Raw genomic sequence first — 27001 nt, 5'->3', positions numbered from 1 at the left:
AAACAAGTATCACTTAGTAATCTTCATCGAAAAATTCGAACATCGAAAGTTTTCTTCGTTTACTTTACTTTGCTTATCTGCCACTTTTGGCTAATCACGAAGATGAGGATGAGTAATACGATGAAATTTATGAAGAAAGAAAGAACATTCATTCTTAGGCTGGGATTCAAACTCGGACCCCTGGCATTATAGTGCACCTCGATAACCACTCTGCCATGGTTACGATAGTACAGATGCTACTGAATGTAAATACACAAACAAGCCATGAATAACAATAAACTTGAACTCCTCATATGAACATACTGATATTTTTATTGTTACAAATTATACACGTCTATTACATTACTCTTCGATTCTGCATCTTCCTATGTATCAAACACACATCAGCCTTATAACAAATGTTTACCATACAAAGCATTTTCCTGTTAGAAGTGAAAAGGTAAATCACAGATTCATCAAATATGAGGCTCAACCATCAATACAAGAATCATACAACACCAGTCTTTATTTTTCACAAAACTTTGGTTCTTTCTTGTTAGTTTATTATATATAGTTATTATTATTATTATTATACATATAAAACATTTTTATTTTTTACAGGAAAAAACTACTAGTACTATCTATCGAGTAGTGGCCAAAGTGGAAGAACGTTCCTTTTTCTACAGTGATTTACCGTTAACGAATGACAAGTCGGATATCTTGCTTAGATAACTCCAGAACCAGGGTTGGAAGTAAATTCAATTCTAGTCCGGGAGAGAAAATCAGAATGAGGAGTAAATTGATTCTGGACTTTAAAAAAAATATTTTTATCTTTAAAGAATTTCAATTCGGTCCCGGAACCTTTTTTTCCGGATTAATGTAAATATGGTTCAAGTTCAGTATTGAAATGAAATACACAACTTGGATCGAATTAAAATTGTGCAAGAAAAGAGGTTCCAGAGCTCATTAGAACTTATAGGTTAATCACACTAAAAACAAATGTCTGAAGAAGGGAGTGTGTTTTCTCCTGAAACAACATAAATGGTGTTTTTATACTTGCGACAGGCATGAACTAGAAGAAAAATATTCTACAATGCAAACTACATGCAAGAAAAGTTCCAGCAAAGGTGTAGAACAACATGTATCACAATGCAAGAGATAAGATTTCTAATGCCGAAGTCTCTGTAGTATTTTTTTTTTAATATCCAGAGAAAGTCTAGTGAAAAGATTCTCCCAACAATTTCATCAACATAAATCCACTTTGACCACTGAGTTAAGTTCAAAAATTCTTAATTACAGTCACCTGTTTTGCTTTATTTATCACAATCCAATATACATGGGTTTCTGAATTATCTGATACAAATGTAGTCAGATGTATCTAGAACACAGTAGGTTTACAATATTGTATTTACAGCTTTCCTGTTCAGACCTGAGGTAATTTGAAAACATTTTAAATGCAAATTTAATTTCTATCATTCTGTTGCTATGAACAGTTTCTTTTTGATGAAAACAAGTTCCTGCTTATCGCATTCCACTTAAGTTCCAATTCTTATAAACTTGGTATGCACAGTGTGTTTAGCATAAAGTTATCTTATGTAACAGAGCATTTGCAATTTACAGTTCATGCCATTAAAAAATCAATGATACTGATATAAGTTTTCTCAAGTGGGGATTTGATCTGACTAAATTATCTGGATTCAGAGAAAATCTACTTCATTATTTCTGTTGTCTAAATATTTTAGACTAACTAGTACAAATACAGTCAATATTTGTTTAAATGTAGGCAAATAAAGATTACATGCATGTTTCAGGAGTGAAAAGGCATAGTTGGTAATACTTATTATAGTGAAAGGTGTTCTCATGTAACAAGCCAGGTTAGCATTTATAGCCAACATTTTGAGCAGATACTGGATGGCAACAATTCAGAGTCCTCTGGAGCCTGTTTTAAGCATCGGATTGCAGTGAAACTTGGAAGAGATGCTATGGAAACAATGGGGAAGTGAATGCCCACGAAAAAAGTTCAAATTCTTACATCAGGTGTGACTGAGATGATGCAGTAACAACAATCAGTAATTTGAGTTTCTTGGTACAGTAACATTCAGTAAACATGAATGAAACTTTGGAAGTGTTAAGACAGTGTTACCAATGGCCTCACGAAGCATATCCCAGGATGATGATCACTGCACCAGATTTCAGTGCCAAATTTCAAACTGGTGGTAAAAATTTGAACTTTTCCCCCCACTAGCATTCACTTTCCCATGGTCTGCATAGCCTCTATACAAAGTTTCACCTCAATCTGTTTCTTCGACAGGGCTCCAGAGGGCTCTGGGTAGGGAAACTAATTTTAAGTGCCACATTTGCACCTGGTGGTGAAAACTGTAATTGTGGTCACCCAGTATGTACCAGAAACTTAAATAAAGTCTCTGTATATTTATTTTATTACAATAATGATCATTGGTTGGGTGTTATTTGTTTGCAAGAAAATTTCCAGCAAAAAGTAACTTTTAGTTACTTTTAAAAGGTGGGTCTCACGTTACTTTAATTATTCTATTTGACTCATGAGCAAGAGTATATATGTATCAGAAATGATTTGTAAAAAAGCCAATATGTATGAGCACAGTGTCTTCATCGTTACTAATAGATCTACTATGCAAACATATTCCACAGTAAAGAGACTTTTATGGAAGATATCTGAACTGTAAGTACTTTTAAAGCTTTATAAGTGTAACCATACTGGGAGCAATGTGCACGTTTAAGCAAATTTTACTATATTTCATAGTATAAACATTAATATTGTCCAAATGCAAAATAATTGCTTTAACATTGTTTGCATCCTATTACTTTTAATAACACACTGTAAATGATGTAATATTGTCATAAAATTGTAATACTATCTCTTCCATGGCGGAGACGTTTGATAATTCTTTGCATCATCTGTGATATAAAGAAATACATGTACAGTGGGATGTATAAGTATTACCAACCCAAATTGTTTGACCCAATGAAAGTTTCAAGATTTGAAACAAAGCATCAAACAAGCTCCCGACAGCATATGCACCAACATACTTAAAAAGTCTATTCCTTAAACATGTATACGATGCAAGAGAAAATGCCAAACAATACTTGTGCATCACACTGTACAACAATCCTTAAAATACTGCTGACTAAACACACTGTGCGCACTCGATCAAGAATTGTGATAGCATTTTTGTAAAATTTTAGAATTTCAGTCGGCAAAACTGCATTTCAAAATTTCCAATGCTTAAAGCATTCCTCACAACTTCTATATAACTTCTTTAAAATGTAGGCACTCATAGGTTCCTGCTAGTCAAAGAAATCCTATGCTGTGATACAATTAGTACATAAGGCATTGTTCACTGTTACTATGTAAGATTTCTACAGCTTCTTTAAAACTTACGATATAATGCATACAAACTACCTGATATCGTGAAAATGAATATTCAGATATTTTTACAGTTATGAATGAATATTGTCGATTTTAATTTTTATTTCATGGTAACTTGTTAAATGTCTTTTCTCTGGTTGATCTTCAATGATGCTTGACTTGTATATTGCACAGCTTACAAGTCTTCATCTTCATTCTTCTTCAGGCGGTGATAGGCTCAAGCTCACACTGGTAACCTATTAACACAATGTATAATGACAGAACAAAAACAAAGATTCTTTAAAAAATACACGAGCAAAACTATAAATGGTGGCAAATTCTTAGGTGTAACATTTGACTAGAAATTTTGGCAAAGTCAAGTTTCAACTTTGAGGTTCATTCCATGCCTAACGTTGATTTCAAAATGACAAAATTTAAATTTACTGTATATTTGTTGCCATTGACATCTGGAAGGGAAGGGAATGACCTTGCCTAAAATTATATATATATATATATCACATATAATTTAATTTGAGTCAAAAGTAATTTGCATAAATTATTATAGCTACAAGTATAGTGGGACCACAAACCAAAGGACCTACGCTGAAATAATAATAATCCAGGCCCTTATGACTACACAGTATTGGTACACAAATGGTGAAAATGAATAAACCCCTCCTTTCCCCACATCAGACTAGACTAAACTCAATGGTGCAAAAGCCCTCTTAAGGACCAAGGCCTGCCAGTCAGCAGCATGCTTTTCCATTGGGTGTTGCATGGTCAGCACATAGTCCCATCCAGTGATGATGCCGGGGGGGGGGGGGGGGGGGCACCCCCCCAGTCAGACTATACATGTGAGTGTGACTTTCGTTCAAGATTCCAGTGCTGACTTGGGCATAGGTGATTTCTCATTCATATATGCCCTGTAATTGTCGTGATTGACTTAAGTTTTAACTACTTGTATGAACTGGAAAAGAGAATTAAATGTGGAAAACACCAACATTCTGAGGACCACAAAACATCATCTGTAGTACGGGCACATTATTCTAATAATGGATTGTTAGTGACAATGCTAATTAGTGATTCAAGGAAACAGACATTACATGTCAGTTGTTGTGGATGCATCGCAGTTTCTTACTATTCAGGGACTTGCATTTCGAGATGATGATGAATTTGGGGAAAGCCTTAGCAGAGGGAATTTCTTGGATCTCTTGAAGTGAATTTCAAAATAAAACAACATTATTCGGAATGTATTGAACTTCAACATTAAAATGCAAATTATACTCACAATTCGATTCAAAACAAATGATTGATTTGGAGTTTTAAGTCCACGTTATGCACAGTAAGGCTAATCGGGACTCGACCTACAGTTTAAAATCCGAACCACTATGTGCCTCCACCGGGTATCGAACCTGGGACACCTTTATTACAAGGCGATGATGCTACCACTGCGCCATCGGGGAGGCCCCTCAAAACAAATGAATCTGCATAATGTCCACACTTAATCTCAAATAAGCCAATATGTGGAAGAGGCGAAAGTATTTGCACAGATGTTGGATGAATCAAAAGGCATTGCAAGAAAGGAACAGGACATATTTGTATCGCGGGCAGCTAAAAGAACACTTTTTAGGATTTGTCGTCCTTTAATCATTATTTTCCTGTAGTTTACGGTTATTACAAGCATAAGAAAACAGTTTTTCTTTGTGACGTTTCAGGAGAACACACGCTTCTTTCATCAGACATTTATTTTCATTTTGACTAAAGATACAGTTATAACAATGGTTAGTAATTTTTTAAACAAAAAGAATCTGTTATATAATGGATGTTGTCAATGTTACATTGTTGTAATATAGCAACTTAACTGTTAAAAAAAGCAGTCTGTTTTATTTTTATTTCAGATTTTTTTAAAATTATGAATCCCAAATATCATCAGGTAATTCAAATTCATCATTGTTTTCACAAAGTCTCTTGATGTTTTCTGTTACATTAAATTTTAAGGATGGTGGCTTACTCCATTTGTGAAAAAGAAAACTCCATACTGGATCTATGTTACCATTTTCATTATTTAATTTATTCCAGTGTTCTTCTGCAATGAACGAAGCTTCCCAGACATTCAACTCTGTGTTTCCCGTTAATCTTTTTAAAACCCTTCTCTTTTTAATCAAATGCTTCTCTTCGATGATATGAGTTGACAAACCTGTTTTTGGGTTTAGATTTATAATGTCCAAATCGTGTTCGTGCCATCTTATTGCCATTTTCCTTGCTGTTTGTCCCACATAATCCTTTGAACATGAACAACTTATATTATATATTTCTGTGGTTTCCACATCTGGTAGAGAGTTTCTCATTTTGAATTCATTAAATGTACATTCCAAACTTCTTGGTGATTTAAAAACAATTTTGAAATTAAAACTTCTAAAAATTTTTGCAACTTTATGTGAGAATCCCTTGTGGAATGGAATGCACACAAATTTCTTTTCAACAGATTTTTCATCTTTGTCTGTATTTCTCTTTTCCTTTAGTTTTCTTGCAACTTGTTTTTTGATTTGGTTTATTCTGTTAGTGTGAAAGCCATTTTGTTTTGTTATATTAAAAAGCCTTTCTTCTTCATTTTTGATATCCTCATTATTAGAACATAGTCTTTGTGCTCTCAGGAAAAAAATTAAAAACATGTTATCCATTGTTATACGCGAATGTTCTGAATTGGCATGGATGTATTTTTCCCCCGCTAATTTTTTCCTATGGACTGATGTTTGAATTGTTGAGTCAGTTGTCTTAATTTGCAGATCAAGGAAAGAAATTACATTGTTATTCATGGGTTCGCAAGTAAATTTTATGCGACGATGTGATTCATTTAACAATTTAAATACGTCCATGATGGTGTTATCATTTTTAGCAATAATTAGCACATCATCTACATATCTGATGTAGAGTTTGATATCCGCACTATATCAATATCATCATAATATTGATATAAAAGCCATTTGGCAAGAAAAATTTAGCTTTCTTATTACTTCTATAAAAAGAAATTACATACATTTTTCTTTATGGCAATTAGAAATTAAACTTTGTTATCTTCCTACATGTGGTTTATCTTCTCAATTTCAAATAAAATTATAAATTCTGTAAAAAGAGATCAAGAAATTAACTCATTTCCACCACAGTAAAACATTCAGAAACAATAAAGAAAAATGTTAGAATACTCATAAGTCCAGAGCCATCTATTGTTCACCATTGCAATCCATATCCCAACATAGTAGCAATTTTTTTTTAAAACCTATTATATTTCAAATTATTCAATAATAAGTTATCATCAGACAATATTGTAAAAAAAACTATTCAAATTTGTTAATATAAAACTTTGGAGAAATTATGTCAATTTGTATTCAATTCTGGAAAGAAAAAATATCAATAAAGAATGAGGTAAAAAAATGAACATGAGGACTACTGAAAGAAAGATGGTTGAAGCTGAAATCAAAAAATTGTAAGTATCTTATTTCTTTATCCCAGGTTGTGTTTTACCGAAGCAAAGTGACGTGTATTCTTTGTGTATTACGCCTAGAGTGCTTAAAAAACGTCATAGCACCTATCGCATTAACAATTGGAGATTCTATGTAATGAAGGAAAATGCTGGAGATGATTCCGGATACTGGGTTTCCCATTGATAGACCATTACTTTGCTGATAGATTTTGCCATCAAATATAAAGTAATTAAACAACAAACACCATTCAGTGTTAAAAATGCATATGAAGTGAAAGAGAAACTAAAAAATATTGTTTGGAATAATGAGTATCGTATTGCAAGTTTTGATGTTGAAAATTTATATCCTAGTGTCCCAATAGAAGGTGCCACACATGCATTACACAGATGGCTTATTGAGATGAAGGTTAACCCAGTAGAATCATGGGAAATGGTTCGATGGTTTACTGTATGTGCAAATTACAATTACTTTGCTCTAGGAATTAAATTCAAACAGCAAAATAGTGAATTTGGAAAATTACTACAATTCACAAGCTAGGGAAGGATTACGGAATTTTATCATACGCAGTAAGTTTAAAATAAAATACTTGATTATTTTTAAAGTTACGACTAAATGTGATAATAGTGAAGAGTGATTGATCAAGAAATACAATTTATAATTTATCAGTCGCCTTGTACATTCACATTCGGTATTATATGTTGATATTTCCACTGAGGTTTGGAACCCTCTGCTTGCAAGAACCATGAGTGCGGACTCATTTTTCGATGCGTAAAGCTACTTCTCTCTTCTCTGTAAAGCAAACAACTTAACTCTTGCATATAAGTGAAACAATTGAATTGTACAAAAGAAAGTGTCATAGTTCAGTACAGTATATCCGAGTGAAGTACTGTGAAACTGACAACATGCAGTTATACCATTATTGCTGACGAAAAGGGTATGTAGGTATTAGAAATACAGAAGGTTGATCCGTCTACATGTGTCCGATTTTGACGTCTCACCTACTTTAGGAAAAACCACGGGACCACCAGCGGTTGCCCTCAATGTGAGCACCATGGGTCCAGGCAATAGCCCTGCACCGTAACTTCCATTGTAGAAGGCTCCGTTGAAGTACAGGAATGGGAATCTTGAGCCACTCCTCCTGGCAGACTTTCCAGAGGCCACGGACAGTGGTGACACGACGAGATGCAAGTGCTCTTTTCAATAGGCCAAACCCGCAAAAATCCATGGGACTGGTATCAGGTGACTTCACTGTTATGTCCTGGAAGGGAATAGCCTGGATGCCGGTGTCTGCCTCCATTTGTTGCAGAAATCTCTGTGTAAAACGAGATGTATGTGATGAGGCCTTATCCATATGCACACGGACCTGATTTATTGCATTTCCATACAAACGGGGCAGATCGTCTGTATAAATTGGTGTGAGGATATGTTGCTGATAAAATGCAGAGTTGATTTTGCAGTTTTTAGGAACTTGCCGAATCGTTAACTTGCCTTGATAGCAGTATCCCGCGACAACCAGAAATCCCTTCGCGAAACTTGGTTTGCACTGACAGATGAAGTCAGAATGGGTTTTTGCATCTTGTAGGGTGTACGTTACAGCTCGAATTTTGCCACAATCGGATAGATAAATCCATGCTTCGAGTTGTGGCTGTACAGGCTAGCTCTTTCCCCCCTGGGCCGCTTGGTTGAAGCCGAACAATAGGCGGTTGGGGACCAAGCCATTCGATGCCCGGCTGTACCTGCACGGTGCACATAAACAAATAGAAAATATTATTCAGATGGGGGAAAAGGATGGGGTTGCATATGAAATTATAGCGATTTGATTGATGGACTGTGATATGTGAATATGTATTATGTTAAGAATCTCTACATGATAATGAGAATTGCAAGTCCACACCTTAATTTCAATTCCAGTCACACTTACACCGATGTCCTAGCGCTGTGTATTGATGTCTCCATTGTCTGTCGTTAGGGAAACCTGGTTGTCCCAACTGTCCGTGGTGTCAATCACACTGCCCTCCGGTGATGATTCCTACATATGTATCAGGATGCGAAAGCACACGTCACAGTTCACGTATGTCTTCTGTACACTGACCAGTCACATATATACTTTTATATGTAAAAGATATAGTTTATCTTGTGACGAAAACTATCCCGTTCATCGTAACTTAAATGTTATGTGCAATACTCTGGGCACTGACGGACACTGGCTTCTTAACGCAGACTCTGCATGACACCGACTTTTCTGTACTATTCCTAAACACAGATTTGTCACCGCAAATTCTCAACACAGACTTGTCACCTGAATTTTCAACACCAACTTGTCTGTCTAGCTTATAGATACACACTGAACCACCAAAATTCACCGTTGGGTTAGGGCTTTTTGTTCAAGTCCACTTTCTATTGGCTGACGTGGAGGAGGGGGTTGGTTGCAGGGAAGAATGGAAATATTTCATGCTGGGGAGACAAAGGTGCTTCTGGGAGAGAAAGCATAAATATAGCCATCGCCTTTTGTGGGCAAGGCAAATGACCTTTGCTTGGCTTCTCTGAAACTGACTGGGATTTGGAGACGTACTGAATGTTCAATAATAATAATAAATGTAGAAGAAAATGATATATGTATATATTGATAATAGTGTGCACGTATGGAAATACGGGTACAGAGTGTGGCAACAAACTTCCACTTTTCCCTGGATAGATGGCGTTCGTAGAGGCACCTGCAGTGAGTCTTTCTCTCCCTCCGATGGGCCACAGTGAGGAAGTGTCCACGACTTTTAAACACCATCCGGAGCTTTAATTTGTCACGTAGGTTGCGGTTCACAGTTGACTGTGCCACGTGCACTCGTCTTGCCATCACGTTGCGTAGGAGGGTTTTCCTGTAGGGCCATTCGGCGCAACTTCCGAGCTACAGGTGGTCACCGCAGTACATGGTCGCTTTCTACTACCCTTTGTGGGTGAATGAGTGCTGGAATGTCGTGGTGTTTATGTCGATTAATCATGTTCTTGATGGTCGTTAACCCCAATGCACATCCATTTTCCTCGCACTGGTTTTGAATCTGTGGCACGGAAAACTTGGCGTGGAAAAGTGCTACGATGTAGCCTTCCCAAAACCTGTTCACCTTGGGAGCCATGTTGCACACACCACACACTTGCGAACTTGGCGCGATACTAGAGGCCTTTGGCTTTCACCTGCTGTTTGAATCATTCAGATCGGTCGATTCTGTGAGCAGGGGTGAAGGTTTAAAATCGGACACATATAGACGGATCAACCTTCTGTATAAGGCAAGGAATTTTTAGAATTGCATTGTATATGTACCCGATTTAGCTAACCACACATTAAAACAGGAACACTCTGTTAATAACAGCTTCTGAAAGTTCATATACGAGGGACGTCCTGAAAAAAGCTCCAATGGTGCCTATAAGGAGCACTAGTGGTCAAAGAGCGACACATACACATGCAGGCAGGAAGAAGTGGCATGTAGCTCTAATCTGGTACAGTTGCAATGCAGCCGTTTTAGGACAGTTCTAGGTTAAAGATTGCAGTTTTCATACAGTCTCCCACCAACTGCGATGTAGTCTACATGTAGTAATCAGATATTTGCATGCTCAGAATTTGGCACAGAGCCAACAGCAATCGTGTGAGCTGTGCAGACCTCACATCGTGAGTGATAGTATGGTCAGAAGATGGTGCAGACAATTCACGGAAGGCCAATCGAATGTGCACAACCCCATACAGCTGAGTGCACACGGGCCCTTTGCATCACTTCAGGTGAGAGATATTGGACCACTCCCTGTACAGCCCTGGCCTTGCATGTACAGCCTTTCATCTTTTTGTTTAACTGAAGAGGTTTCTGGCAGGACAAGGATTTGACAGCTACACTGCGGTAGAGACTGACAGCAAAGACTGGAACTGACACATATGCCATGGGCATACAAAATTTAGTGCCATGCTATGACATATGCCAGAACAACGGTGGTGATTATGCCAAAAATTAGGTTAGGACTCACTGTTACTAATGCAATAAATTATAACTGGTATTCTTGTTTTATTTATGCATAATCAGTTATTATTTATGCCAAAGTTATTTTGGGAAAGTTATTTTCCATAACCCCTTTTTAATTTTAAGGTAAGGGTTTTAGATAATGGAATTTTCTCCGTATATACTGAAGGATGCATAATGTAATGACCATAAGTGGCGACACACCCAAAAAATTTAAATCAATCTCATGTGACAGATACCGATATATTATGGAACCAAAAATTGGCACTATCTTCTTTTGACTTGTTAGTGTCAAGTTTCCCAAAATTCACGTTTTTGTTTTAGAACATTTTTCTGCCAAATATACCGAAACTTAATACTCCATTGTGCTTCTAAACTATTATTTAAAATTGTAGGTTGCATGGTATACGTATTTTCGTGACAGTTTGATATGTTGGAACAGATTTTTGAGGAAGTAAAAGTAAAGTGCTTTCCTGCACCTTGATCACGGCTGAAGGTGGGGTTGATGTGATCAGCACCATGCTCCTGGCTACCTTTATCCCTTAGTTTCCTCCAGGTACCTGCTTCATATGATGCTGGGTGGGCGCCGGAGCAGTTTGAATAGGTGGAAAAGATCCCGGTTCTCCCCCGCAGGGAACAACCCTGAGTCACTCGCATGGTAGTCAGACACCCTAACGACAGAGCTCCATTATTTCTCGCAGCCACTTTGCTCTGTGATGCAAATGGTTTTGATAGAAGTTGAAAAAATCATGGGAAATACAGGATTCAATGTGGCTGTCAGAATTATTCCATGTATAACAAGCATTATAGTTTACTCTTGAATAAAATGTTGGAAAACTTGCACGTTCCATGTACACAAACATGGCCTAGAAAAGACAAGAATGTTGGATTTCATGGAATTTTTCGTTGTTTTAGGACATTTTTTTGAAAAAAATCTCTAAAAACACCAACAATTCGCATTATTTCGATAGAGCGAAAAATGTGTCCAGACATCACTGCACATTCATAAACACAACTTTGCAGCAATTACCATTTTTCACGGTTTTCAAAATTTGCAAAAAATCAATGTCCCTAATAATTGGAAATTACTTTCTGGCCACCCCTTGTATAAATCAGTAGATGGATAGTGAAAATTTAGCAGGGCTGGCAGAGAAAAGTCAATTCTTGAAGAAAGTGATTTGCTTTTATGATTGAATGATTCGAGTAAACATGATATTAAAATATTTACGTATTTATTATTAGTATTTTATTTCATAATATTAGACATTAACTTCACTCAGTGAGAGATTAATGACCATCTCTCACGAGTTTAAACAGACAGGACAGAGAGTGGCGTTAATTTCATTGCAATACTAGTGTTGCAGTAAATTTGAGGTTGGGAGCATGCACTTGCCAATTTTTATAACGTTCACCAATGCAGATTTATGTTTCACTTTTTCGTGATGGTATTCAATATATATCCTGTTTCGTTGGATTCTTCTTGATATCTAAGAATAGTGCAATGTCATTGTAAATGTATGTTAACTTGTGCGAAACCAGTAATACATCAGAATGATGAAAGAAAACAGTCGTAAGCACTGCTACATTAAATAAGGTGAAGTGAGCCAGAATAATAAAATTCCAACAGCATATTTGAAGTCTAAAGCTCTTCTTGTTTATGCATGCGATTTTTGTTGGATGTTGCAGTCCGAAGATATGCAACAAAAATCAATTCCATACGAGTGCCGTGCATGCAATTTTGTCGCATGTTGTAGTGAGATACTTTGTCGGGTGGCGATATTCGACAAAAATCGTATGTATCAATGGGGCCTATTTGTTTCCATGTTCCTTCAGTTTGTCCAACAAAATGCCTTACTACGACGTCCGACAACTATCGGACAGTGCTACCCGCTCCCATCCCCTCCATCTGTTGACAGTTCTGTCCCCTTACTACTCTCATACACACATGAAAAAATGACAATTCAATGCATTTTCCATGTAATATTTAGAGGCTTAACACATTTTTCTGCCCCTCCGGAAATTTCTCTCTCTCTCTCTCCTCCTGCCATCACTGGTTTCTGGCGCCATGGTTGTGTTGTGCATAAAAGGGGCCTAAAAGTTAGAGGCCAAAACTTAGCAACAAGATTTCCTGTTCCCGTGCAGAGTTCCATAACGAAAGATGGAGAGAAAAAAATCCCTGACTGTTTTTGACACCTAAAATTCCCTGACTTTTACCGGTTTTCCAGGTCTGTCGCCACCCTGAAATCATATGGAGATAAAAAATAAACTCGCAATCAAGAACTAAATTTAGGCAGTAAACGTCCTATCTGAATAAAGGACAAACACAAAATACCACACATGAATGTAATAATAGTAGTAGTAGTAGTAATAATAATAATAATAATAATAATATATACCAGGTGGTTATAATTAAAGTGACGGTGTTCAGAGTGGTACAGCACGGGCTGTAATGAGAGTAGCAGTCTGAAACTTCGTCAATATGCTAATGAAGCAATGCGCTAGCGAATTATGAAGAAAGAAAAAAAAAAGTTCCAATTCTCGCCACCAGGGTAAAAAATGACGCTGTAAGCAGTCAAAACTTGGTATAGTTACAGGAAAAATACTATAAGTCGCAGAAAACAATACTCTTTGTAATAAAATATCGCTACAATTTCACTATTCGAATTACATGAACATTACTAAAGGAAAAAGCAACAAGCGTCACCAACCACAACCAGGGAGCTCACACAATGGTTAGGCAATGTCACCGACTTTGACGTCAGAGTTACGGAAAATTCCACGTTTTGACTGCTTACAGCACCATTTTTAACCTGGTGGCGAGAATTGGAACTATTTTTTTTTTCCATCATAATTCGCGAGCGCATTGCTTCATTAGCATATCTACGAAGTTTCAGACTGCTACTCTCATTACAGCCCATGCTGTACCACTCTGAACACCGTCACTTTAATTATAACAACCTGGTATGTGTAGTGTTTTCGGGCATTTTAAAGTGACTGCCCCGTAAAATATTTTCTCACCCCCACAGTCACTTTTCCCACTGGTCCCATCGCCGCTGTTTTCTCTGGTTTTTGAGACCGAAACCCATTACTTTTGTCTCTTTTTTTCAAGTAGCTCCCAAATTGTCCTCTCAATGCTGGGTCAATACTGAAATTTTGGAAGCTCTCACTGGGAATTGAACCTGTGACCTCTTGCATGAAAGTTGAGAGCCCCAGAGCATCATGTAGCTTACTCTCATCAGTTATCCACCACTGGCACAACACAGCACCAGGAACCTTCAAGGGAATAAGTTTCGTGCTTCAGCCTGCAATTTATAAAATTTTATTCTTTTGACAGGTGCAAATATTGGAGACTTACCTCTTTTGTGTACAGCCATCTGGTAGTTCTTCATTCGGTCTGTGGGGGTTGTAGAGCACTGTGCTAGTATAAGTTCTACTTCCGTACTGATTGACTTCAGAATCTCTAAGGCATCTTCAAACTGCATGCTCTGAAGGCTATGGCCATTCACTGCTATCACTTGATCACCTGAAAATTAATAATAAATTTAAGAAATAGAAATAAATTATTTTATATCTATTTCTTACATTTTTCAGCTGGTACAAGCATAAAAACACTGTTTTTGTTGTGATGTTTCAGGAGAACACATGCTCCCTTCATCAGACATTTATTTTTAGTTTGATTAAAGATGCAGTTGTAACAGTGGGACAAAGTTAACAAAAATGAAGCAGTTATACAATGGATCTTGTCAATGTTACATTGTTGTAACATAGAAACAACTGTGAAACAAGCAGTTTTCAAACTTTAATTATAGATCCCATGTGTCATCATCAGGAAAATTAAAATCAACCTTTCTAAAGATTCTTGATGTCTTCCTTTACATTAAATTTTTAAGTCTTTAGAATTTTAAAGACTGTAACATAATAAATTTTTGCCCCATGATATTTGAGATCTGTAATTAAAATTTGAAAACTGCTTGTTTCACAGTTACGTTGCTATGTTATAACAATGTAACATTGACAAGATCCATTGTATAACTGCTTCATTTTTGTTGAAAAAGGCAGTGTTTTTTTTTAAAAGTCTAATATCTGTAAAATAGGGGGGAAAGACTGATAATTTTAATGTAAAACAATTATGTACATTATATATGTGTATTGTAATGGACAAAAAACTGCATAAAAGCTGAGTTGTCCCTCTGTTACAACTGCATCTTCAATCAAACTAAAAATAAATGTCTGATGAAGGGAGCGTGTGTTTTTCTGAAACGTCACAACAAAACCTGTCTTTTTATGCTTGTAACAGCCACAAACTACAAGAGACATAATTCTACAATGCAAGCAATACGTACCTACAAGAAAAAATATTATTAATCGCTGAAGGATGATTAAAAAATTGTTACTACGGTACTACGAGTGCTATTTTTTTTTCAACCTCTGATGGTGCCACCAGGTTGCCCGTGAAGCACTAGGAAGTGGGGCATCACGCAGCGTGATTGCCCCCCCCCCCCCCCCCGCCACTACCACCACCACTGTTAAGGCTAACGCTTCAGTTGAAGCTGAGCAACGGGCACGTAGAGATGTCTGCTACAATCGACTCTTCCGCCAAGTGCAAGATGCGTAGTGTGATATGATTTCTACAGGCAGAGGGGCACAATGCAGCAGACATTTAACATCGAATGAGCTGTGTACCGGAGAGGCATGCTGTCTTCAGGCATTGTCTTGCTTCATGATAATGCCCGACCGCATGTTGCTGCATCAACCCAAGACCTTCTTCAACGATTCCACTGAGAAATGTTTGATCACCCTCCCTACAACCCAGACCTGCAGCCGACTGACTTCCACCTTTTCCTGGCGATGAAAAAGTGATTGGGAGGACAGCGCTTCCACACCAATGTGGAGCTTCGGGACACCATGCAGACTTGGCTCAACAGACAGGCGGCACATTTTTTTGCAGTGTGTATAAGAAAGCTGGTTCATAGGTACGATAAATGTCTGAATCTTCTTGGTAATTACGTTGAAAAGTAGATTATACGTGTACATAACTTTTGTCAATAAACCCATTTTGCTATTCACTGTGGTTCTGATTTCATACCCTATCGGAGGTTGAAAAAAAAATAGCCCTTGTAGATGGAACTGTGAATATATGAGAACTAACAGAGCTCTTCTCCAACCACTGCAAAAATGAAGTTAATGTTTCTGAGAAATAGTTTCTATGAGCTATTTTGCCCAATGAATATATTGGTCATAGCTGTACAGCTCGTAATATAAGGCAGCACAAATTCAGCATAGCAGTATCATTGAGTGGCATGGTCTTATCACATGCAGTATACTATTCGTATTGCCATTTGAACACCCAACAGGATTTCTCAGAAGCAATCCAGCCTGATTATATTCAGTTAACAGTCGCTAGATAGCCGACACACGCAAGGGCAGCTCAGTTTTAAAATGGCGACCAAGCTCGAGGAGTGTACATGGAGATGATTCGAGCTGATAGGCAGATCAGCAACTGCAATAGGGTGTTGTCATGGTTTAGCCTATAGCATAATACACGGTCATTTGAATTTTCGAAAAGTGTGCACATGGTGGCAGCAAATGTTTCGCTGATGATGAAGATGTTGAACGAGAGGTGCCTCTGAGGCTGGGACAACAGCCCAAAGACTTGTAATCAGCAGGTTTTGGGGGACTGATAAAGCAATGGGATAAGTGTATCAATGTTGATGGATATTATGTTGAAAAATAAAAACAGTTTTCAAGTCAGTATCTCACTTAGAACTTTTTAAATAAAGGTTTGTGCCCTACTTACTGACTTACCTATGTACACTGACTTCGTTCTCACAGAGGACAGAGAATAGAAAGCCACTCTAATTACAATAAATAACTTACCTTTATGAATATTTCCTGAGTTAGCTGCAGGGCCATTGGGATTAACGGACAGTATGTACACTCCCCCATCAGAACCTTCTCCTACTTGGATTCCAAAGTTGCCATCCTCATCCCTCTTTATTCTAGAGGGAAAAAATGAAATGTTAATGAAGCATTGACTTAATAAACAATGTACAATATTAAACAAATCTGATTGCTTAAAAATTGTTCAAACAAGCATCAATTTGTAACAAAATGAAGTATTTAAAGATGAATTACCCAAAGTAATTATTCACAAGGAGGTATTTTTTTTAATTTTGCAATACAGATTTCATGCACACTCAAAAAATTCTTGTAATGACGTACGTTTTTAGTAACTGATTTTGTTCACAAATGTTTATAATTATTATGCAGGGAATGCATATACATCTATATACATAAAAATGTATGTGTGTGTGTATATACGTATATGTATGTATGTTTGTTTTGTTCACAACCTATCTATATACACAGTGTTTCGGCATAACTCTCGAATGCCTGAAGCAATTTCAACCAAACTTGGTACACATATGACTTACAATCTGGAAAGAAATACTGTGGGGGTAAAAGACCCCTGGCACCCCTAGGGGTGGGGGTGGGAAGGGGTGATATGTGAGAATGACCGATATTAGTGTGAAATCCAGAGCTTTCTGGATCGCTAAGATGAATAGTGACACTCCGAATGCCGTTCAACTCAAAGTTCATTACCTATCGGCATTGGGGGGGGGGGGGGGGGTGATAGGGGGTGAAAAATAAAATTTAAAAAATGACCTACATTAGTGTCGAATTCATAGTTTTTGGAGTCTCTAAGCTAATTGGTGATATTCACAATGACATTTTACACTATAGTTAGAATTCATTATTTTCCTGTCTAATAGAAGATTGGGATAAATAAATACCCGGGCAACACCAGGTAATCAGCTAGTATAATATAATTTTATGTCTGTTTGAGTTTCTGTTTTGAAGCTCAGCTGGTCCTTCGGCCGACGCCAAGGCAGCTGTTTTCGAATTTTCCCCTCCTTTCAAAAAAATGCTATTCCAAGGTCTGAAAAACAATTAGAGTATTAACATTAATTTTCATGTGGCTTGCTTTCACTGTTGTACAGATATGATTAATAGTTTAAGTGACTTACATAGTCACAAAATTAGTACGAATATCTCGACAACAGCAAAAGAAAAACATGTGAATGTTATAGAAGGATTATATTCAGATTATGGAATATCACAGCAGTCCTGGTGTTAGTCAAAGGTCAAACCAAGCCTTAAGTCCACTTTATCCACAGATAAGTTAATCAGGACTGGACCTACAGTTTAAAGTAGGATCTGAACCACTATGTGCCTCCACTGGGTTTCGAACCAAGGACTCTTTGATTACAAGATAATAATATTACCACTACACCATTGGGGAGGCCTCTATCTATACTTTTATGAAATTAGTCTATTCCATCCTTATTTTTTCAATCCCAGAAATTTTCACTACCACTCTGGGAATACTTAAATTAATATATCATCCCAAAAACATTTCTCAAATCTTACTGTCATTTCGAGCACATTTGGCCCATTCTTAATTTATTTGTGCATAAATCGAAATTCCAAGTTTAATTTCCAGTGACTGGCAACCATGCATATTTGACAGGTGGCCAGTACCAACTTTTGTTGCAAACAGAACTTAATTTTCAAAACCAGTTCAAAAGAATATTAGTGAGAATTTAAAACAATATATGAGTAAGCAAAATATTGTTCCTTTTGACAGACATTTAGCAACCTGCCCTTACCTTGCAGTCGTAAGAAATCTTTCCTCTTCACAAGAAACATTGTTGAATCTGTCCACAAGAGTAGGACTCAGGGTCTCGTGCATGTTCAGACTGAACTTCTCATCTGTCGTCTTTATGCTTTCAGCTGAAAATATTCAGAAAATTAATTATCACCGTCTGTTTAGAAAAGAGGTGCACTTCTCCAAAAGTTATCTGACCACCCTGAAATATTTATATGTCCAGAAATCGCTAATATGGCAATGTAGCCAACTTTACTACAGGTACCTTTACTAGACAAGATGCACAGTGATGTAAGATTTACATTCTTGCTTTTCACATGAAGCCAGAAACTATATTCATCCAACATATTAATAGAAAACAAAAGATAAACCAAAATATGAGGAATAATGTTAGAATATTTGCGATTCTGCATGTTGAAATTAAAGCAGATAAATTTTGGCTAGGTTGGAAACACTGTACTCGGTAGCCAGGTGGTAAGGAACTACCTTCAGTCATGAGTGCAACCACAGATCCCCTTGGCCTGAACACACACAAAGGCTGGGGCATAAGTCATGGCAACTATACTTTTTTTTTTATCAAAGTTAAACAGTGGTACCACAATATGATTGTATGTCCCAGAGAACATGGCACCTGTAGTATGTGGATACATCAGTACAGTTGGGAGCTGAGAAGACTGCCAGCGCGGGGTGAGGTTCGGGGGTGAACGGGGAGGAAGTGTGGGGAGGGAAGCTTCGACTTGGTGTTCAATTTTTCAGTGTTGCCAGACATGCAGAAGTCCCTGTAGGAAAGGGTGAGAATCTGATAATGGAATCGGGACTTACAGTGTGAGGTGCAGTCTGGTGTTCGGAAAAGTAAATATACCAAAATGTAAATATAAACGAGGGAGAAAATGTACTACCCTGCATAAGTTAAAATTAATTGATCCATGTCCAGGAAAGAAGCATTAACAAGATGCTAGGAAATACACAAAAAGCACGCACACACCCTTACTTTCTTAGTCACGTTGGAAGCAGATTGCTTTGATTTGTGAAGTTTTATTCCATTATTAGTATTGCTTTCATTTGTTACTATGTAATATGTTCCATTCATTTGCAATGCGTTTTCGTACCATGCCTTTTTTTATTTATGCCGCTGCCACCCTGAAAGGAAGACGAGCTGGCTGCACACGGCGACAACAGGCAGGTCAGTTTCGCATTCCTCAGGCTCGCAGTCTTCTCAGCTCCGAACTGTAGATGGCAGTGTGATGAATGGTTATTGTACAGAGGGCAGTTCCAAGGCTTGGACAGTGTTCGTGTGTAGCCATTCTTCAGGGTAGAAATGCCAGATAATGCCACAGGGAAACTGTGGGTATAGAGCAATCACAAGGGAAAAAAAACTTGAACGAAAAGTCCCCTTTCCCTTCTTCCGTTCAGCTCGGACCATAAGGAAGCATGGTCCACTCTCCCCCCTTCTTCTCAAGGGAGTACGGTGAACAGGAGTCGCGGGTCTGCGCAGGTTGTTTTGCTTGTGTTTCTACTGTATGCACCTCTTTGTTCCTGTAATGCTATACAACTTTTCCGGAATGTCTGGAGTAGCAACGCGCAGAGGGGAAAGCTTGTGGGTGGAGCCAGACTAGGTGGGGAAGGGTGCGGGATGAAAGCAAGGAAGTGCTGCGCAGTATAACGGCCGTAAAGCAAAACGCTTTCTGCTGCCAATTTCTTCCTTTATTCTCAACAATGGCCAGTGTATTGTTTTACACAAATAACGTCGCACGTTTATTGTCTTTTAAAAAAACAAATGCAAGAATGCCAGTAGTTGGTCTGTAAATGGTACATAACTTATTTCTCTACACATGTATTTTTTTTGCACAACTGCCACCCTAAAAACTCAAAATTCCCTGTGAATGAGCCTTCGTAATGCCTCTAGCGCAAACTCATCAAAGTCTGCAAATCGTTGAGCTCGTTTCGGATGCTTCTTGCCCCAGTGTTTCCAACAGGGATGTTCCATCCTTTTCTCGGGATTGTTTCACTTCCTTCCGGATATTATAAACAGTGGATTTCCCAATTCCCGTTATGGCAGCTGTCTCCAAAGCACATTCATTTGCTGTTTTAACTCATGCAAATAGGTTCTCGAACACAGTCAAAACTATGTGGCGCTCTCCTGACGTGAGCTGACTTGTTTACTACAGAGCTAGAAAAAGTTGCCATGACTTATTTCCCAACCTTCTTATGTACGTAAGTGCAATACATTGCCTCCAATTCCATCTTTCATTCAATGCTACCCATCTATCTCGACCACAATCTTGCAATTATACAGATAAAATTGGCACAAAGTGATACAAAGATAAGATTAAATATTTCACGTATCAGCTTCAAGCTTGAATCCCACAGTGCAATTCTAAAATAAATGGTGTGTTCTGCTGGAACTCTTGTGAGAACTTCACATATCCTCTTGGATGTATTTTATCATATGGAGAACATGCGTTTCTGTCTAATGCCGATGCTTTCAACATTTTTAGGAGTTGTTCTAGTGGTTCAACTGAAAAACTGCACCAACGCAGCTGACTCACGGTTTCTTTTTCTCAGTAAAATAATTCATCACGTTACGTTGACAAATGCATTACTTATTATGTAGAAATTTTACAGTGAACAATTGTAAAAAGGTAAAGACATTGTTTATTGTTCATTCCTAACATAAATACTGTGCAGTCACTGTACCTTTTTGCAATTTTTCACTAAAATTTTAAAGACATTTTTTATTGTTCATTATTGTGCATTCACTGTGAAATTTTAGTGAAAAATTGCAAAGGTAAAGGTTTACTGCACTAGTGCATCTAGGGTCAAGAGCAATCATTGAGCATAAAACTTCTAGAAAAACATAAGTAAAAAATATGCATAAAAACAATACATACGGACAACATGTGGTCTGTCCAATGTCGATATAGACCTCAAGCAAGACCTGGTGCCCATCCTAATACCCAGACACTTTGAATAAGTACTGGAACATCTGAAAGATGTTTCACTCAAGTCCATGCCTTTAATAGGAGAAGTATGGCCCATCAAGTTGTTACGTCTCGGATATGATGCCCATGGGTGTTCATTTTTTCTATTTTGTAAATCTTCTGGGCTATCCTCTTCTTCATGTCTGGTTTCATCCAGATTGTACTCAAGGCCGATTTTTTTACCACTCCAACTTTGTCGCTTCTTTTTTATTGGAGAGATTTTTCTGTTTGTATTCACTGGGGTTGTAGGTGGTGTTGCAAGTTTCAACAGAACATCAGAGCGAGTATCTTCTGAGTGTGTGGAAAACGTAAGTTTCACAATTTCCTTCTTGACTATTTTGACAGGTATTCCAAAATCTAATAAGAAAAGAGAAAAATTACCACTTGAAAAATCAACTGTCATATGATAGTAACCTAATTTATAGAAATGTCCAGGAAATACATACTTTTGAATCCTACTCTAGGTTAGTCTCAGACCAGGAAAACATTCAAGAATAATTCCATGACATTTCTAAAATTTCAAGGTTAAAAATACAAGTATTTTGATATTATTTGTTGCACAAATATCTACACCATAACATTTTCAATAGGAATGGGCCGATATGGAATTTTAGCCAATATCAATAACCAATATTCTACTGATTCGATATAAAATTTGAACATCAATGGTTCACTGACTTCCTTAATAAAGGTATATTACCAGATGACTGCAAAGCGAAAGAACCTGCATATTTAGATATTGACTTTAAATAAACTAGGGCTTGTAGATTATATATTTATATCCATAAAAATTATAACAAAATGACAGAATATTGTACTAAAATATAAGATATTTATAGATATATCAGATCAGTAAAATTATTGGTAATTTTACCAATAGACTGATATATCTACAGTATATCAGCTGATACCAAGAGAGTACCAATTAATCTGTCCGATTCCCTAATTTTTATCAATTTCTACAGTATCCAAACACTAATGCAATTTTGTTATGCTTTGTAAAGTACCGTGCATCCATTTCGATCTGCAGCCGAGAGATCGGGAGAAACGTGGCGGGCGGCGCTGACGGAGGTGCCGACATTTGCGGCCTGTAATGCCCGCATATTTTTATGGACATATGCAGACATTTATATAAATATTGCAAAACTAGCACTAACCTGTGTTATAAGAGTTGTTCAAAGTGATGTCCACCTACATTTACACATTCCTGGCATCGTTTGATGAAATTTTGATTGACACGCAAAAGTTCTTCTTCCGTAATTCTTCCTAGTTCTGCCCTTATATTGTCTTTTAGTTCGTCGATGCTATGAGGGTTATTTCTGTACAAATTGCCTACACACGTCTCGACACGAGTCTGTTTTCAGGTAAGTGTCATACATAAAAATTCTTTGTTCTAACGTGAACCTTGCGGCTGGCATTCCAATCGTCTGACTGACACAACACACATACACACTGCAATAACACAAACAAGTAACGGCAAGTAACCAAGAATAACACTCTTACGCACAGTACGAAATTAACACGCTCTTGGTTTACATCTGCCTGCCACTATATTCACAGCTCTGTAGTCGTGAAGGAACAAAAAACTTGAGCTAGGAGATTTCGGATTGCAAGGAAGCTCACGAACACCATTAGCTTTTAACGGTTCGTCTGCAGCGTAATCTTGATACAGTGTTGCACATTCGAAACCTTCAAACGATCCCCATCGACACAAAACTCTTTCAAGGATATAAACTTAAGCAGGACGTTACTGGTCAAAACTATGATTAAAATGTTTTACAGAGTATTATCTGTGGCTCTTAATATAATTTCTAAAGCGTATTTATTTGTGTATATAAGGGTGGAACTTGGAAGAATTACAGAAGAACTTTTGCGTGTTATAACACAGGTTAGTGCTCGTTTTGCAAGATGTCCACAAAAATAAGCGGGCATTACAGGCCTCAAATGTCGGCATCTCCGTCAGCGCCGCCCGCCACGTTTCTCCCGATCTCTCGGCTGCAGATCGAAATGGACGCACGGTATATGCAATTTCAGGCACAGAAAATACTATCTCACCAAATCATATAAACTCAATTAGAAAATGAAGTTTGTTTAATTAGAAGACTTCCAAATTCAGATTTACGAGGCATGTCTAGAAAGTAGTACCTGTTTGTTAATTTAAAAAAGAACATAAGTTAATTGAACAAAGCCATTTTACTGTGAAACTATGTACCTTGAGCTATTTTTCTACATAGGCACCTATGGCATTGAGACCTTTATCGTATTGGAAGATAGGTGTTTGTAAATCCTCATCATATGCTTCTGCAGCCAGTCTATTGAGGAATGCTTACTGTTTGACGAACCTCTTCATTGTCATCAAATCACTTTACTCACCTTAACTTATTTTGGGATGACTGTAATTATATTGTGCACTGTGGAGCATGACACATGTGGAAAATGGCTGATTAAGCTTCATGACTTAATCCACATTACACAGAAATTCATCCATAACGACACAGCCAGGTCGGATGCTGCCTGCATATCCTTCCGCAAATAAACTGGCAGCAGAAGTATGACTGACAAAGGTATACAAAAACTTATCTCCCAGTACAAGTGCCTCAATGCCATAAGTGCCTCTGTAGATGAATAGCTCAAATATGTACTTTCAGATCAAATATATTTTGTTCAACTAAATTCTTTTACTATTTTTTCTTTAATTACCAAATGGGTACTACTTTCTGAACATGCCTTGTATTCCAATAATATTGGCTATAAGAAACTATGGTGTCTCTTCGTCAAAAAGTGAGGCACAATAAGAAAATACACTAATATGAAATTATTTGGCATATTTGTTGAATCAAGTCCCATCACTATCATAAACTGTGTAATAGCTGCTACAATACTAATATCACATGTTTATTATTTTTTCAATTAAATAACATTTCTATTTCACGATAAGGGGAAAAAACAACACGGTTGATAATATAAGACGTAAGCAACTTACTAAAGATATATCTGCGAAAATTACTTGTAAATGTTCTATTAATTTTGGTGGCCTCTGCCATCATCCACTTGGGAACTCGATGCTTTACTGTTTGGTTGACTTCCGGTTCCTGTTGTTTCTTCGACTACTGCTAGGGGCACTGATGTAGCCATTTCGTCTGCTGCGTGTGATTGGTTTGAGCTGTTGTAATAGCAGGAACCTAACATGATGAGCCTGACCATTGTCGATGTTCAGGTCATGCGGAAAGTGCATAATTGCATGCGTCTCTTTGATTTTTGTGTCGAAGAGGGTGTGTGATGCATGTCTAACTGAAAATTTTTGGATCCTGTGCTTGTTGAATTTGAGGTGCCTTGCTAGTCCGATAGTGGGTTGGGATTTTTTTGCATCCGTTAAGTGCTGTTGTATACGCTCGTTGACGGATCTGCCAATGTAATGTAAGTTGCACTCACACTGGGCATCATATACACCTGGGTTGTCTACTGTACACTGGCTATTTTGTTCACTGGTTTGTGTGAGAGTTTGATGTCATACTGTTTCAGGGTCTTGTCTAGGTGGTTTGATGTAGTCTGGTGGTAAGGGAAGGTATGATGTACTGTGTATCCATTTTGAAGTCCTATGTCTGTAACTGTGGTAACTTCTTCCTTCAAATCTTCTTCACTTGAACCGTGTGAGAAAGCTCTTTGGTAGAAGTTAAGCCATACATCAGGCTTATGTTGGGGTGGGTGGTTGGAAAGGGAGTGGATATATCGGTTCTCTGCCCCTGGTTTTGTATAGACTGTGGTGGTGAATTTGTTGCCCCTCCTTTTGATATGGCAGATATGCAGACGACACTATTGTCGTTTACAAAAAGGAAGAGGAAATAGATCTGCTTATGGAAAAACTTAGCAACATTCACCCCAGGTTGAAATTTACAACAGAACGGGAAAACCAAGGCATCATTAACTTCCTAGATCTAACCATCAAAAGGAGGGGCAACAAATTCACCACCACGGTCCATACAAAACCAGGGCAGGGAACCGATATATTCACTCCCTTTCCAACCACCCACCCCAACATAAGGCTAATGTATGGCTTAACTTCTACCGAAGATCTTTCTCACACTGTTCAAGTGAAGATTTGAATGAAGAAGTTACCACAGTTACAGACATAGGACTTCAAAATGGATACACAGTACATCATGTCTTCCCTTACCACCAGACTACATCCAACCACCTATACAAGACCCTGAAACAGTATGACATCAAACTCTCACACAAACCAGTGAACAAAATAGCCAGTGCCCTAAGCAAACACAAGAGATCCTTCCTTTCACCACTAGACAACCGAGGTGTATATGATGCCCAGTGTGAGTGCAACTTGCATTACATTGGCAGATCCATCAGATCCGTCAACGAGCATATACAACAGCACTTAACGGATGCAAAAAAATCCCAACCCACTGCCAGACTAACAAGGCACCTCAAGTTTAACAAACACAGGATCCAAAAAGTTTCAGTTAGACATACATCGCACACCCTAATTGACACAAAAGTCAAAGAGACGCATCCAATTATGCACTTTCCGCACGACCTGAACATCGACAGTGGTCAGGCACATCATGTTTGGCTCCCGCTATTACAAAAACTCAAACCCATCATGCGCAGCAGACGAAATGGCTACACCAGCGTCCCTAGTGGTAAGCAAGGAAACAACAGCAACCGGATGTCAACCCAACAGTAAAGCATCGTGTTCCCAAGTGGATGGTGGCAGAGGCCACCGAAATTAATAGAACATTTACAAGTAAGTTTCGCGGATATAACTTTCGTAACTCGCTAACGTCTTATGTTTATATTTCCATTACAACAATTACAATTACAAAACCATATGTTACAAAATAAAGATAAATATGACTGCAAAAGTGTTCTGAAAACAACTTTTGTTGTAATAATACACAAATTAAAAGTTTTTAAAAAAAAGTGAAGAAATGTTTACAAACCCGTTGAAACAAATTGTAGATCGCCAAAGTGATTTCTTAATTTAAGGAAGAATTGGTGAAGCGTGGAGGCGAGATGAAACACATAGACATTCCTGAAAGGGAAAAGTAATAGTCCGTTACTTGTAATTCTAACTAACTAACTAACTATCTAGCCTTCTTAAACCCAAAGGTCCATGGCTGCAACAACACAGGCCTTCCATCTGTCTCTATTCTGAGCAAGATCTATATACTGTTTTCCATCCTTACCGATTTCCTTTAGGTCCATCTCAACGTTATCCCTCCATCTTCGTCTTGGCCTTCCGACAGGTCTCTTACCACCAGGTTTCCCAACAAGTATCCTGTAAACTCCTCTTTCCTCTCCCATTTGTGCCACATGGCCTGCCCACCTAAGTCATCTTCATTTAATCATTCTAATAATATCTGGACATGAATATAAATTATGTAGTTCTAAATTATGTAACCTTCTCCACTCACCTGTCTCCTCATCCCTTTTAGTTACAAATACAGAGGTTGTTCGCTTTATATCCGACCATTTTTGATTCGGTGCTG

General features: G+C 37.7%; 1 protein-coding gene across 1 annotated transcript in view; it reads right to left on the bottom strand.

The window, feature by feature from the left end:
- Positions 1-323: 323 nt before the first annotated feature.
- Positions 324-27001, bottom strand: part of LOC145997452 (tyrosine-protein phosphatase non-receptor type 13-like) — a 460227-nt gene continuing 433549 nt past the window's right edge. The window contains exons 14-19 of the mRNA XM_083134519.1: positions 26453-26544; positions 21405-21851; positions 18515-18638; positions 16722-16843; positions 14200-14367; positions 324-3621 (exon numbers count right to left, since the gene is read on the bottom strand). Coding sequence (XP_082990645.1) covers positions 3587-3621; positions 14200-14367; positions 16722-16843; positions 18515-18638; positions 21405-21851; positions 26453-26544 — 988 coding nt within the window. The 3' untranslated portion in view covers positions 324-3586. The remainder of the gene's footprint in view (positions 3622-14199; positions 14368-16721; positions 16844-18514; positions 18639-21404; positions 21852-26452; positions 26545-27001) is intronic.

The sequence above is a fragment of the Lepisma saccharinum genome, chromosome 13, assembly GCF_977018435.1.
Source record: "Lepisma saccharinum chromosome 13, izLepSacc3.1, whole genome shotgun sequence".
NCBI classification, from domain to species: domain Eukaryota; kingdom Metazoa; phylum Arthropoda; class Insecta; order Zygentoma; family Lepismatidae; genus Lepisma; species Lepisma saccharinum.
The sequence above is the reverse complement of the archived record's forward strand: the minus strand, read 5'-3'. Positions and strand labels throughout refer to the sequence as shown.